This window comes from Dermacentor variabilis, chromosome 4 (genome assembly GCF_050947875.1).
Source record: "Dermacentor variabilis isolate Ectoservices chromosome 4, ASM5094787v1, whole genome shotgun sequence".
Lineage (NCBI taxonomy): Eukaryota > Metazoa > Arthropoda > Arachnida > Ixodida > Ixodidae > Dermacentor > Dermacentor variabilis.
Genome location: NC_134571.1, coordinates 232,934,664 through 232,948,845, shown reverse-complemented (window position 1 = coordinate 232,948,845; position 14,182 = coordinate 232,934,664). Strand labels below are relative to the sequence as shown.

The window sequence follows — 14,182 nt, the reverse complement described above, 5'->3', positions numbered from 1 at the left end:
TATCGCCTGTCGCTGCTGCCGCTTTCGTTCTGCTTCCCTGCCTTTGGTACCCGGCGATCTATCACTCGCTGTTGGCATTTCCATTCTGCCTCCCTTGCTTTCGCATCTGGCGACATGTTCAATCGTCGCATGCGCATTCGCTCCTTGTTCTTCTGGCGTTTGGTGTTGGGGGAATCCGGCGTCCGCTGCCGCTTCCCCGACCGCTTGGTGCGGAATCACTGGGCCGCTTCGGAGCCATGCGTCTCACTCGACTGCAACGAGACGTCTAGCGAAGGAGCAGCGGTACAGTCATAGTGTAGCTGCCACCGCCGACGCACGCGCGCTCGTTCTACTGCTACTGTGTGACGTCACGGTTGCTATGCACAGCTGCACCCCCCACCGGCGCGCCGGTTGCTAAGGAGGGGAGGAAGTTGCGCCGCTGCGCGAAGGAGAGGCCACAGTTGGCACGATTCCAGCGCACTGACGGACGCGACCGCAAGCATGTGCCTTTCACCGTAATAAACGTCGCCCCACCGACGGCCGCGAAAGAGGACAGCACGTGGTCACGAGATTTCTCCCGTTCTCTTTTGATGCGGAGGCGCGGACGTGGCACCGGACAGCGCGGAGGCCGCGACTGGACGCAATGAGTTTGAAGCGGTGGCACTCTTGTTGCTTTTGTGCTATTCCTCCTTTTCCGCCTGCCATCAGACGGAGTATCTGCTGTGCTTCGAGCCGTGTTCTTTGTGTTAGACATGGGCGACGGCGAAGATCCACCACCGGCGGCTGAAACGCTGCATGCGCTCGAAGTTCTGAGGCATGCTATCACCGCGGATAAAATCAGCGACGACACGTGTATGCGTTTTTATGGATTTGAACGAAGTCTGCTAAGTGACCTGACAAAGAAAAAGAGGCAGAAGGCCATTAGAGACTTTCTTGAAGAAATAAAAGCTTTTTACGTACCTGTGCCTGAGTGAGTTCACCTCTGACTCTTTAATTATTGTTTCGACGATGCGAATTTCGGCTAATACGAATATTTTTCGTGACCCCGTGAGATTTGTACCATCGAGATTCCACTGTACTTACAATGAGTATATATAGCAAAAATTTCGCTCACATAAAACAAAAATAGCAGCGACTCCACATATATCGAATGTCAAGCGGCGGAAAAGTGCCCCCAGAAATTGGCTTTCCCTTGCGGTGGTGAAAATACCCGGCGGCGCGGCTCCATCCAACCGCTCTCCCTACCGTGACCGCGCTGCCTCGGACGAGCAGACGACACCCCCTTACAAAAAATGATCCTGGCCTGCCCGCAGCGCTTGCTCAGACAGCTAATCAGAGGCTATTGTGCCCACATCGTGCAAGATGGCAAAAGTGCGAGTTGTTGCGCTGATTTTGTGGTTCATTGTGTGTGCGCCATGTGGGCCTTCTCCTGCAGTGTTGCCGTGATGGAGTGGCAGTATTCACCTTTCGTCGTGAAGCTCGAAATCGTAAATCGGGTCGAACGCGGTGAGAAGTCGGATGTCCCCACAGCGTGCAAGATTCCGAGGAGCCCTCTCAGCATGATCTTAAAGAATAAGGGGGAGATTAGGGCTAAAGTGGCCAAACTCGCGACCCGGTGCCCGTGGCGCCCGACGCGTACGTAGGGCCGTGTATGAGTAGTTCATCCGAAATTGCTTCAGCCATGCCGGCTTCCGCGTGCGACGAAGCCGTAGCCGGTGTTGCTGAAGTCTGGAGTGAGCTGTCAGAATTTCCAGAAGCTGTTGACGAATCAACGGTAGACGAGCGTTGAGATATCGAGGAGCCCAAAAATTTGTGTTTCGGGAAAAGTACAAAAAACAAACGGCATTATACATGAGGGAACATAGCATCAGAAAAACCATTACTGAAACTCGCTCTAGACACATGAAACTTTCAGGACACATCCAATTTTGAGTGCTGCTTATAAATATCCAATTAGATTTTTCTGAGGTCCATAAAAAGGTAGCAACAATTCTGTTATAAACTTGGGATGTGATTTGCAAAAGACGTACTGCAACAACATAGCTAAAATTAACCAGGTATGTTCCTGGATGTTTGAATACTGCGAGTTAGCACTTGGATGTTTGTATCTGTACTTCAGCCAAAGTTATGAAATTCTAAAGCTGCAGCTTAACAAATGTGAATTCTTGTTGGTGATTTCTACAGGATTTCAAAGTATTTCAGCGTCCTCAGACACTACATCAGTTTTTGTGCACTCTATGACTTGCCTGAATTTAGGGAAAAAATGAGTAGAAGGGACACAGTGCTGATCCCAAAATTTGAGACTAGAAAACCCATCTTGCAAGTAGCCAAGCGGAAAATAGGAAACTTCATCAGAATGCGAAACTGCTGCATATTCTGAGGGGGCATTAATTATTAAGGGGAGAAACTCCTCGAAACAACTTTTTTCTTATTTGTACCAGCGACTTCGAAATTCAGCCAATTAGACTTTTTTTATGCAGATTTCAAATATGCAATTAGTTTTTGTGTAGCTGCCATAGTTCTCGAGTTATATTATACTGAATGACAAATTATAGCGATCGTTATGGGCACTTTTTTGTGCGCTAAACTTTCACAAAAGGTGCTATAGCTTATTTAGCTCTTTGTAGATCACAGGGTGCCAATATCTAGTCACAAAACGTGCTCAGTTATTGAAAGTGGGTCAAAAAAATTATGAACTTCAACCATTCTTGTTCAGTTCCCTGAAACATAGCTTCGTACTATTGTAATTACTGACGACCGATATTGAAATTTCAAGTAGATATCGGCACTCTACATACCTTCAAGAGTATGTATGCCAAATTTCGTTAGTACAGTGAAACCCCAGTTATACGTCCCGCAGTATTGCGATGATCTGGGTCTTACGACGGATTAGCGCAGTCCCGGTGAAATCCCTATAGAAGCAATGCATTAAGAACCCCGGTTATCCGACGCAATCTTACGCCTGACCGCGTTATACAACGAGCCTCGCGAAGTGCAGGTCAGAACGGCGGACGAAAGAAAAGTGCTGCGGGTCTTTTTCCTCACTTGCGGACCGCTTGACACCGCTCAACCGGTTCGCTCCGGCGCAGCTTTCTTCCCTGCTTCCTCCTCCTTCCTCTCATCATTCGTTTCTCTATCTCCCACCAGCAGCTGCCCGCAACGCTCGCTGTGCTGAAATAGCGCCTTTTCTTCTCCACAATCACTTTTTCCCTCTCTTCTCGGTAGCGTCGCCTCTCGTCGCGTTGGGGAAACGTTTCTCTCCTTCCAGTTTCCGAGCAGCAAATTGCCGACAAGGTAGCGCAGAGAGGCGTAAGTTTATCGCACGTGTTCTTCGCACAGAATGGGTGCTCAGGCGAGGAAAATATTGCTTTTCGTGGACAATGCACTGTGCCACCCACCCGATACATCCAGCCCGAGGAACATGCAGTTGTTTTTTTTTTCTCCGCCCAACTGCACAAGCCGGCTGCAGCCGCTGGATGCCAGCATCATTAAGTGGGTCGGAAAAAAAGATCACTGTGCTCGACGGCATGCATTTTATTGCCAGTTCATGGAACGCGGTGTCGCAACGCACAATCGCTAACTCGTTCAAGCACTGTGGCTTTAAGCGAGAGACTGCCTCCTCTGCTAGGGATGCAACAAACTCGATGCTGTTCAAGGCTGATGCAGGCTGATGCAGGCTTCACCGACGACGATTTCGAGGGTTTAAACCACACCACGACCTTCACCGAGTACAAGAAGGCCGACGACAATGTTGCGATCTGCGTCGAGGTGTCGCTGGATGACACCATCGAGGAGGCTTTTCCTGGTGCAGACACCGCTATGACATCGGACGAGGGCGATGCCGCCACAGATGCCACATCTGTGCCTACCACGTTCGCCGAGGTGCTACAGCACATAGACGGCATCCGGAAGTTCATCTGTTCATGCGACGCCGCAGAGGACCTCCTTTTGGACGTTACCCAACTCGAGTGAAAGCTCTTGGTTCACGGATCAAACAAGGTCCAAAAGAAAGTTACCGACTTTTTTAAAAGTTCGCGTTGGCTGGTGGGAACCGCGGCAGTGGAGTGCCGTAAAGGTTCGTTTGAATACAGGATGATCGGTACCTGTACTGCAGCATTCATTCTTATCGCATTTACTTTGTTGGTAATTTGGGTTTCCAAGCCCCTGCAGAGTATGCTAGTAGTCTACATTGAAGATTCTCGTAAATCTGTCGTGTGAAATAAGTAGTATTTTTATAGGCATAATTTATGTTCGGGTTTTACGACGCCCGCATTTTACGACGCTTTTTAGCGGTCCTGAGAAAGTCGTATAATCGGAGTTCCACTGTACGCAGCAATTCTATGTGTACAAAAGGCTTCCCGGAAGACTAGGAAATATAAAAAAATATAAAATGAGAAAAACAGGGTTGAAAGTTTCAAAACCTTCTATTTTTCAAAATGCAATTGTTTTCACATGAATCTTGGTCACACTGAAAAACAGCTTCACAGAAAGCACACGAAGTTTTTAGAATGCTCCTGCGCTGTAGCTTGGCCCTTCCCGGCTCTTATGGTTGGTCTCCTCGGTGCGAGCACTTTTCACTGCGCTCCGACGGTGCGCCTTTGCTTCTGTGGTTCGCTTCGAGTTCAATAGCCTCTCCCATACTTCTCCAACTACCCCGGTCATGTACTAGTTGTGGCCATGTTGTCCCTGCAAACTTCCTAATCTCATCCGCCCACCTTACTTTCTGCCATCCCCTGCTACGCTTCCCTTCCCTTGGAATCCAGTTCGTAACCCTTAATGACCATCGGTTATCTTCCCTCATTACATGTCCTGCCCATGCCCCCCCCCCCTTTCTTTTTCTTGATTTCAACTAAGATGACATCAACTCGCGTTTGTTCCCTCACCCAATCTGCTCTTTTCTTATCCCTTAACGTTACACCTATCATTCTTCTTTCCATAGCTTGTTGCGTCGTCCTCAATTTAAGTAGAACCCTTTTCATAAGCCTCCAGGTTTCTGCCCCGTACGTAATTACTGGTAAGACACAGCTGTTATACACTTTGCTCTTGAGGATGACTTACAGGATGACGGAAGGCTTGCCATATCTCATCATCATCAGATTCATCACCCATGTCCTTGTGGATACTGCAAGCAAGAAATTTGAAAGGACCTCAAAGTCCAGGCAGACCTGTGTCCACTCTGTTGTGGCTTTTATGGCCCCTTTTTTGCTAAGTGCCGTCAAACAAGACCGGCATGTCGCCACCACCAACGGCATCCTTCGTGACCTTTCGTGCCTGTTCCAAGTTTTGGCTAACAGCCTCCATTGCAGCACCATGGAGCTTCTTAAAATTAGCATGGAATGTCTTGTGATGCAGCTGTTTTGGCAGGCCGATGATTGCACAAAATTGCGAAGGCTGGTCATATCCAGCACCTATAGCACTCGCTGCCAAAACAGCGTTCACGTTTACGGCGAAGCCGTCGCATGAGCTCCCGCTGTCGTAGCGAATGTTCGCCCCGGGGTCACCACACTCCCCGACCAAGATGATCCGCTTCGACGTGTGCGTGAATGAAAGCACAGAGTCAGGGCAGTCGGGATTTTCGCAGCGTAGCTCTAGGTATGATGGAAGTCCTTTGTGCTTCTCAGCTGCTTCTCGGACGGTGAGTTTCCATTCTTGGCAAGTGGGGCAAGCCGAAACTGCCACCAGTGCCGTCAATGCGTCGATCTCACACAACACCTTGCTAGCAGCAGGGGCACCGACCAACCTTTATTCACTTTTGAAGAATTCCATCTTTTTCTGCGATGAACTGATGAAATCCACAGCAGCGTAGATTTCACAACCACAGACGTGGTTACTGGTGTCTGCGGTAGGCCTAATCGACATTGGAGCAGGCATCGTTCCTGGCTGTCATTTTTTTAACTGTCTTACGCCGCTTTTCTCGGTACTTGTGTCGAGCTCTATACCTCCGGGCGTCGAAACTGCGCTTTTTCGGGCTAGTCATCTCAAGAAAATGTGGAGAGAACACGGAAAACTGTTCAGCTAGTGAGAACGCGCGGCAGCCTTGCTTCGGCTTTACTGCACAAAAGGAGCACCGCCGTCCAATGGTGGCGTCGCGCTACATGGCGCGCAATTCAAAACATCTGACAGTTTCGTTTTCTTTCTCATTTTTCTTTTGTTCTCCGCGAACATACGAGACTGACAGCCATTGAACCTTGGAGGGAAGGGCTGACGGCTGCGCGCCCTGATGATTGCAAATGGCGGGCGGTGAGGCTCTGGGCGTGGGAACGCTGCAAACGGCGCGGACTTTCTAAACTTTCGGTGGATTATAGAGTTACAACCGCTCACTTAGGCGCATATTTTGGCGACTTCTCGTGCGAATTTCGGCTTGATACTTCCAGAAATAAAAATTTATAAACCAAAGATGACAATGCAGCTTAAAACGAAAAAGTGAATTTCTTTTAGAAAACCGCTACTTTTCGACCCATGTCTCCCCTTAAAGGGATAGTGAATAAAAAATTTGTCGCCGAGATTTCTGTCTCCAGTGATAGCTGTCGCACCGAGAGCGACCAAAACAACACTTTCTGAGGAGAAGTGAGCGAAAAGTAATTATTTTAGTGAATATTTCTCAGATCACAGCACCTACCGGCCTCCTCCGAAAGCTCTGGCAAAACCGGATATCACGTCACGCTTACCCACCTCGAGGCCCATTGCGAGCGATCGTCCACACTGAGCGCGCGAAGGGGCGAGTTGACGTTTGCAGCAACGTGCTTTCTTTGTTCGACCGTCCTATTCGTATCACTTCCTCGTGTGAGCTGTTCGAAAACCTCGTCTTTGATCTCGTGGATTTGTGGTTTGATGTGTGGAGCAGCCGTGTCAACGCCGCGAAATGCCGAGGGTGTCCTGTGCGCATGTGAAAACGGCAGGCAGCGGTAGTCTTTTTCTCGCGTACTTGTTCACGCTGTAGTTTTGCGCACAGGTGCCGTTTGACCGTAATTTGTCGTTTGTACGACGTTCTGAGCCAGGTGTTTGGCCAATTCTGCCAGAATGAATTGAAATCCGCATCGTCTGAAGCGACGGCTGACGAAAAAAAATTCGCCGACATGAGACTGGTGGCGCCATCTCATGTGCACCAAGGGAAGGAGTGCTCGGCTGCGATGAAACAACGAGACGCTGAAATCGCTGCGCATGTACTCATTCACTCCGTGAATAACAAGACGTTCCCTGCTTACAGAGGCGCATTTCAGTCACTGCACATGCCTGGCTCCAATCCTCACCCGTTGCTTCATCGCATCTATTCTCAAAACAGCTACTTGCGCGCATCAAGCACCTGCCGCGCGAGAGTCGGCAGCCGACTGTTATGCTCACGCCGCCGGCCACACCTGCTCCGATGGCGTAGGTACAGGGAGGTCTACACGCGTCAATATCTTCAACGATTTCTACGTTTTTTTTTTTTTTTGTACAGTGTGTACTCACGGCACCTGCATTGTGCATTGATGGCTTTCATGTTTTACGCGCTAGCAGCTACCCATCCAAGCGGGCGGAGCAAGCCACTTTGCGCAGAACGCAGAGTAAATTCCTTACGTCGCCTGACATTGCATAGCCTGAGGCATAAGCGTCCTCGCTCTGTTGAAGCCAAACATGGCAAAGCGTTTGCGTGAGTGAATCACGCTGGGCGCACCACCTCGGATGCAACACTGTCAATGAGGCGTGCGCATCTCGTCTCGCTAACTCATTCGTGACAGGTGCGAGCTTGCGATCCGAGCCGCAGGAACCGCCTTTAAATCTGGTTTCCACCTATGATGCCGCCCCTGATCTCTCGAGGCGAAAGCGTGTACATGGAATGCACAGCGTAAACACCACTTTGCTGGTCCAGACTCTCTCGGCACCGCGGAGGGGGACTGCTGCGGCGGGTCGTCAATTTCGCTTGACGACGCGGACGGATCGTAGGCATACGCCTTTATCGTTCGTGGTTGTTCAGTAGGCCGCTCATCCAAGTCGGAGTCATAAGTTCCGCTCATGCTATCGCTCTCACTAGAACTTTGCATTTTGCACTGCGCAGCGCGAGGAAAACAAAACTGCGCAGCCGGCCAGCTCGCTCCGCGGCTGTTGAGGGTAGGTGTGACGTCAGATCCGCCGGCTTGTTGTCGGGAGCGCTTTGCGAGTGACGCGGTGGCCGCTCATAGAGAGTCAAAAATAAAGCCATCCGCTCAAAAGTAACCCGAATAATGACTATATACTATAGCAATCGTGTCTTAGGAATGCAATTGTGGGGTTTTCTCTATATTCTTCGATTTTTATTCTGTATCCCTTTAAGAAAAGACTGATTCATATAGCTGGTGGCAGACTGTGGGCTCCTTCAGGTACCCCAGTCTAACCAAACTGTCTTAAATACCTGGCAATACCAGCCACTTCGGTCCCAAGTGAAAGAGCATATTCTGTGGCAGGGGCAGTTGTGTCTGCTAAAAGGGAGTGCCTACTTCCTGACCACGTGGAACCACTCACGTTTCTACATGACAACTTTTAATGTTTCTTGCCACTTGTTTCAAACTTTTTTAGCCAAAATGAAAATTTTGTGTGCTTGAAAATTGTGATTTGAAAAGCTAAAAAATCAAATGTAAATGAAACGAAATGCTAAATATGAAGTACGTCAGATCAGACCAGGCAGGAGCGCGATTACCCCAAAAAACAAACGATCGGGTCCACAATCTTCACATTTCGGTGCAGCATAGCTATCTCGTGTTCAAAAGCAAGCAAACTGCTTACCACTTCTTTTTACAAATGTCCGAAGTATCAGCAACAAACGCACATCACTGTCATCACATATCTACGCATGCTCAGCTGATATAGTTGTGCTCACCGAAACATGGCTTTCAGCAAAAATAAAAAATAGTGAAATACTAGACTGTCAAAAAACATATAGCTTTTACAGGTACGATCGCGATTTCCGTACAGGTGGAGGTGTACTGATTGCCATGAGCTCGGCTATCCATTCCTTCACTATCTCCGTTGTCTCACCATTACAAATAGTTTGCACTCATGTTGCTTTTCCCACTGGCGGCCTCATCTTTTGGGCGCGTTATAGGTCCCCATCCTCCACTACTAATTTTTGCACTGACCTTCATAATGTCCTTAACAAATCAGTTGTTCGATACCGAAGATCACATTTGTTCTTACTAGGCGATTTCAATTTTCCAAACATAGTGTGGCAAAACGGTGCTCCCTCTCTTAAGCAGTCATCTTCCGAGTGCACCCATTTTTTAGATATTCCAAAAGGACTTCTTGGGCAAGTTGGTGCTTAGATTTTTTAGACATCTGCGCCGATTTTAAACTAACCCAGCTGATTCATGAACCCGCACACACTACTGGCACTTCTTATAATACTTTAGATCTCTTTTTTACAACAGCTGCAGATTTGGTTTCTCCTCCAACATACCTTAAAGGAATCAATGACCACTCACTTCTCCACTTAACATTTAAGAAGAAAGTTCGCTCGAAGAAAACCGTTAAAACAATATGTGATTACAATGCCGCCGATACCACATCCATTACAAATGAACTAGAATCATTCATTACGGACTACACAGTCAACTTTTTTGAACGTACTGTTGAAGAGAACTAGGCACTGAACAAGAACAAACTGCTAACACTAATAGATCACTATGTGCCTAAAAGAAAGATTGTTTCGAATCCTGCCTCGCCATGGTTTATTGGAATCCTAAGCCGTCTACGCAAAAAAAATAAGCGCATTTTTCGTCGCGCCAACTAACCTTCCCAAATGCTGGGCACCATAGCATAGCATTCACGCAGAATATACCATCCTATTACAAATGCAAAAAAAAGATCTTTTTGATAACACCCTCCCATCACTTTTGCGGTCTAATCCACGTAAATCCTGGAATATTGTTGGTGGCACAGAAAGCAAAACAATCCAACTAGCCCGTTCTGACAATGTCACGACCCCTCTGAACCAGTGCTGTTCTGTTTTGAATGATGTATTTGCTTCCGTTTTTCACAAATGCTCTCCTGCCACTCTACCGTCGGTAACTAAATGCTCTTATTTACCAATGAACTCCATTTATATAGATTGGGTCGGCATAAAAAAGTTGATTGAAAACCTGAAAATATCTTCTTCATCAGGTGAAGATTTAATCAACTGTAAAATGCTTAAAATTACTGAACCATATTCTTCCACTATGCTTTCGATGCTCTTTTCCCAGTCTCTAGGTTTCTCGGTACTTCCAAGCGATTGAGGGTTGGCAAGGTTGTTGCAGTCCCTAAATCAGGTAACACTCATTCTCCCGATAACTATCATGCTATATTACTGACAAGTATACCATGCAAAATATTGAAGTACATTGTACATTGTCATCTAATTGATTTCCTTGAGTCAAATTTCTTCTTTTCGACTGAACAACATGGTTTCAGGAAAACATTTTCATATGAAACGCAACTCATATGTTTTACTAATGACCAATTTACCCATACTGACATTGGCTTCCATGTAGACTGTGTGTTTTGGACTTTGCAAAAGCTTTCGACACTGTTTCACATGATCTCCTCATTCTTAAACTTAGCATGCGTAACATTGACCCTAATGTACTAAACTGGATTAGAAGCTTTCTGTCTAATCGAACTCTGTATGTTTCGGCTAATAAATGTTCATCCTCTCACACTTCCACAACTTAGGGTATACCACAGGGATCAGTACTGGGACCTCTGCTTTCCCTGATTTACATAAACGACCTTCCTAAATGCATTTCCCATTCATCTATCAGGCTTTTCGCAGACTGCATCATTTATAGCAAAATAACCAACCACATTGATTCTGATAAGCTTCAAGATGATCTTAGAAGTATATCCAACTGGTGCGATAAAAGGCTCATGCGACTAAACATTAATAAATGTAAAATAATGCGTGTATCGGGTCACACTAACACTGACAACACGCGTTTACTTACATTACGATACTTCTCTTGAATTCGTCAACTCGTACAAATATCTAGGTGTTCATATTTCATGCAACTTCTCATGGCATACGCACATCAAACACATCACTAATAATGCTAACCAGGCTCTTGGACACTTGCGTCGAAATTTCTCTGCTGCATCTATGCCAATAAAGCTTACCCTCTACAAAACATTAGTGCGACCAAAGCTAGAATATGCATCCACTGTGTGGGATCCCTATCAAATCACACTGATAAACACACTAGAATCCATCCAGAATCGCGCAGCACGTTTCATCTTATCTAACTATTCCCGTTACGCCAGCGTTACTTCCATGAAAAGCACACATTACCGGAGCTTTCATTGCGCCATAAATGTTTTAGACTGTGTCTTTTCCAGAGGCTGTATCACCACAACCCACTATTAGAGGGTCATCTTATTACACGCCCTTCACACATTTCATCCTGTTTCAATCACATGTTTAAAGTTGGTGTTCCATTTTTTAGAACAAAAATGTGTCATAGTCTTTTATTCCTAACAACAGCGCCGACTGGAATGACCTTTGTCCCTTTATCGCTGCCATTACTGATCCTGACAACTTCAAGACTACTGTATTTTCTGCCGTTTTTTTAAATACATATTATTGTATAATTACGTAGTTTTCTTCTGATTTTTTTTTCTTCACTTACCACTCCTTTCTGTAGTGCCTTCAGGCCAGGAAAGTATCCGAAATAATTAAATAATAAATAGATAAATAGTCTCCGTAGTCTGTCACAACAGTAACTGTTTTGCAGATATTAATAGTTTTGTGCAATCACACACTCTGTTCAAATAATACATTGCTTACAACATAAATAAATATATGGTGAAATGAAAGTTTATAAGTGAAAGTAGCCTCTGTCTTTGATTATTTGATTCAATATTCAAAGCTTCATATTTGTATTCAATTTGTATTTGAAAAATGCGATATTCGCAAAACCCCACCAGTTTAACTCCAACCGTATTCCATGGTCCTCGGTAGCAAAACATTTTGTCAGCCCACAAAGAGCGGCCATGCCCTCCGAGATGGGAGGATGTTGTGCACTTCCCTATCTTGGAGGCTATAGAGTGGGCCATTGAAAGCCAAGCCAAGCCACCAGAAAATCTAACATGGTGGCCCTCAAGATCGGGTAGCGTGGCTTGGAACGAGCGATTTATTTTTGGAAAATTGAATTTTGAAGCATAAATTTGTCTGAAAAATATGTTGCGATAATGCATTAGCACTATGGGATCCCTGACGGTGCACTTATAAAGCCCAGAATATCTATCAAGTCCGAATTTTAGGTGCAAAGTATCAGTCGGCGACTGTATTTGCTCAAACAATGGGTTGGAAGATTAAGACTTTTCATATCTTCCCTCATTTCAATCCAATGAGTCATGAAAGTGTAATTCCAATGTCTCTTAAGTGAGTGAGCAGTGTAAAACCAGATTCCTTGACCACAAGACTGTGCATCTTTACAAAACTCCTTGACAAAGCTGTGCATCTTTTCAAAGAAAGCAATGCAGTCCATAGCAAGTGGAGGCACATACCTTGTTCTTAGGGTTGGGCTTCATGCTGAACACACCGCAGATCTCTTCACCCTTTTTGACGGTCATGTAATCATCAAAGTAGAACACTGTCTGCTTCCAGTGGGTGTAGGCTGCCTCGGGAGCTGCACAAAAAGCATAACAGCCCCCTTAACAAGCAGTTCGGTCACCGATCACAAAGCGAATATCTGAGACTGTTGTATTGTTTTGGTCTGTAATAGGTGGCATCAAAATCCACACCCCAGCAATGAGACCATCTAGATCACAGATGGAGATCTCAAAGCCTTTCTTGGTGGCAACGTGTGGCGGAAGCAATTGCGGGAGCCGGAAACACATCATAGATGTCGGTTTTTGGACACGACCTATTTGCACTATAGCTATTCAAACAGAGTGCGTTTCTAACCAAAATATGAAGTTATTCAGAAAATGCTGGCTTTGAATAAAGTGAGCGCGTAGGCTGCGTGCTTTTACGAGTACGTAGTTGCCATCCCCAATCACGTCGATAGCAGCCACGGTTTCGTGCAGGGCGATTTCGTTTTGAGAAGCTTTCCAGGATGAAGAGCCCTGGCTAAACCACAATGGATGGCGACCAGCTCACTGGCAAAGAAATAATCAGGATGTGCGCACAGTAATAAAAAGCCTGTCTCAGATGAAGATGCGCTGTGAAAAGAGTCGTGAGGCCTTGGCCGCTGCGAAAGCTAATCCGCCGCGAGATGACAATTGCAGCTTGCGCACTGCTCTTGTGCAAAATAGAAACAGGAATGGCTCATTCACACAGTAAATAAAAGCGTGTTGACATAGTAAGCATTTGTTTATTCTTTTCTTGATGTGCTCGATAATGCGAGATTCAGTTAATTCGGACGTTTTTTTTTCGGCTCGTGAAATCAAAATTGAGGGGGTGCGCGGCACTTAAAATCTGAAAATCAACCCAAAAATCGCATTTTCATTCTTTTCATTTTCACGTTCCCGAGACCCTTCTGCGCTCATCAGCAAGTTTTGGTTGCAAAATTGCGCATATTTTACGAGTAATAAAAATAAAAACGGCGAATGCACGCACATGGACTTTCAAATTGAAGTCTAAACACGTCCCTATTTAAACCATCAGTAGCCCGCGAAATACCCGTCCCGTCGTAGTTCGCAGGCTGCAGGTGGTTGAAATAGGACGAGACGGTCATTTGAGGGGTCACCCGATGTTTTGCGCAGGCACGAGTACGAGCAGGTGCAAGAGAGAAAATCTGGAAACTACTGTGGCGGAGAACTTTCTTTGCTCGTTTTGTATGCGTTTGTCCCTAGGCTAGCCAGGATGCATATTTACAATTGCTAGTCAGTACAGCCTAGGCACTGTGGAGAAGTTTTTTTGCTTGTGTTGTATGCATTTGTCCCCTAGGCATGCTGGCATTGCGGAGTGCGGTTGAGTTTGTTTACGCTCCGATGCTGGCTGCCTGTGTGGCGAGGCGGTGGGTCTGGACGCCCCATTTGGCGACAGGCTTTTCGTATGCTGCTGTCCATGACTTTTCAGTAGCATTTTTGAGTGGTTCCCTTTGAGTGAAACAAATGCACAGCGCCTGAGCAACCGCAGTTAAACACCACTGCCCGATGTCACGCCGTGAGGATTATTGGCTTTGCATGTTGCCCACGTTAGGTTAGGCGAGGTCAGGTTACCTTAGGTTAGGCTAGCGTAACAGGCATTACGATGGCACGGCGAATTCTCACA

The 14,182-nt window shown here is 46.4% G+C and overlaps 1 protein-coding gene across 2 annotated transcripts in view; it reads right to left on the bottom strand.

Moving 5' to 3' along the window:
- Positions 1–14,182, bottom strand: part of LOC142580193 (protein arginine N-methyltransferase 1-like) — a 192,253-nt gene that overhangs the window by 39,203 nt on the left and 138,868 nt on the right. For both annotated transcript variants that reach the window (XM_075691072.1, XM_075691073.1), the window contains one exon: positions 12,472–12,593. In XM_075691072.1, coding sequence (XP_075547187.1) covers positions 12,472–12,593 — 122 coding nt within the window. The remainder of the gene's footprint in view (positions 1–12,471; positions 12,594–14,182) is intronic.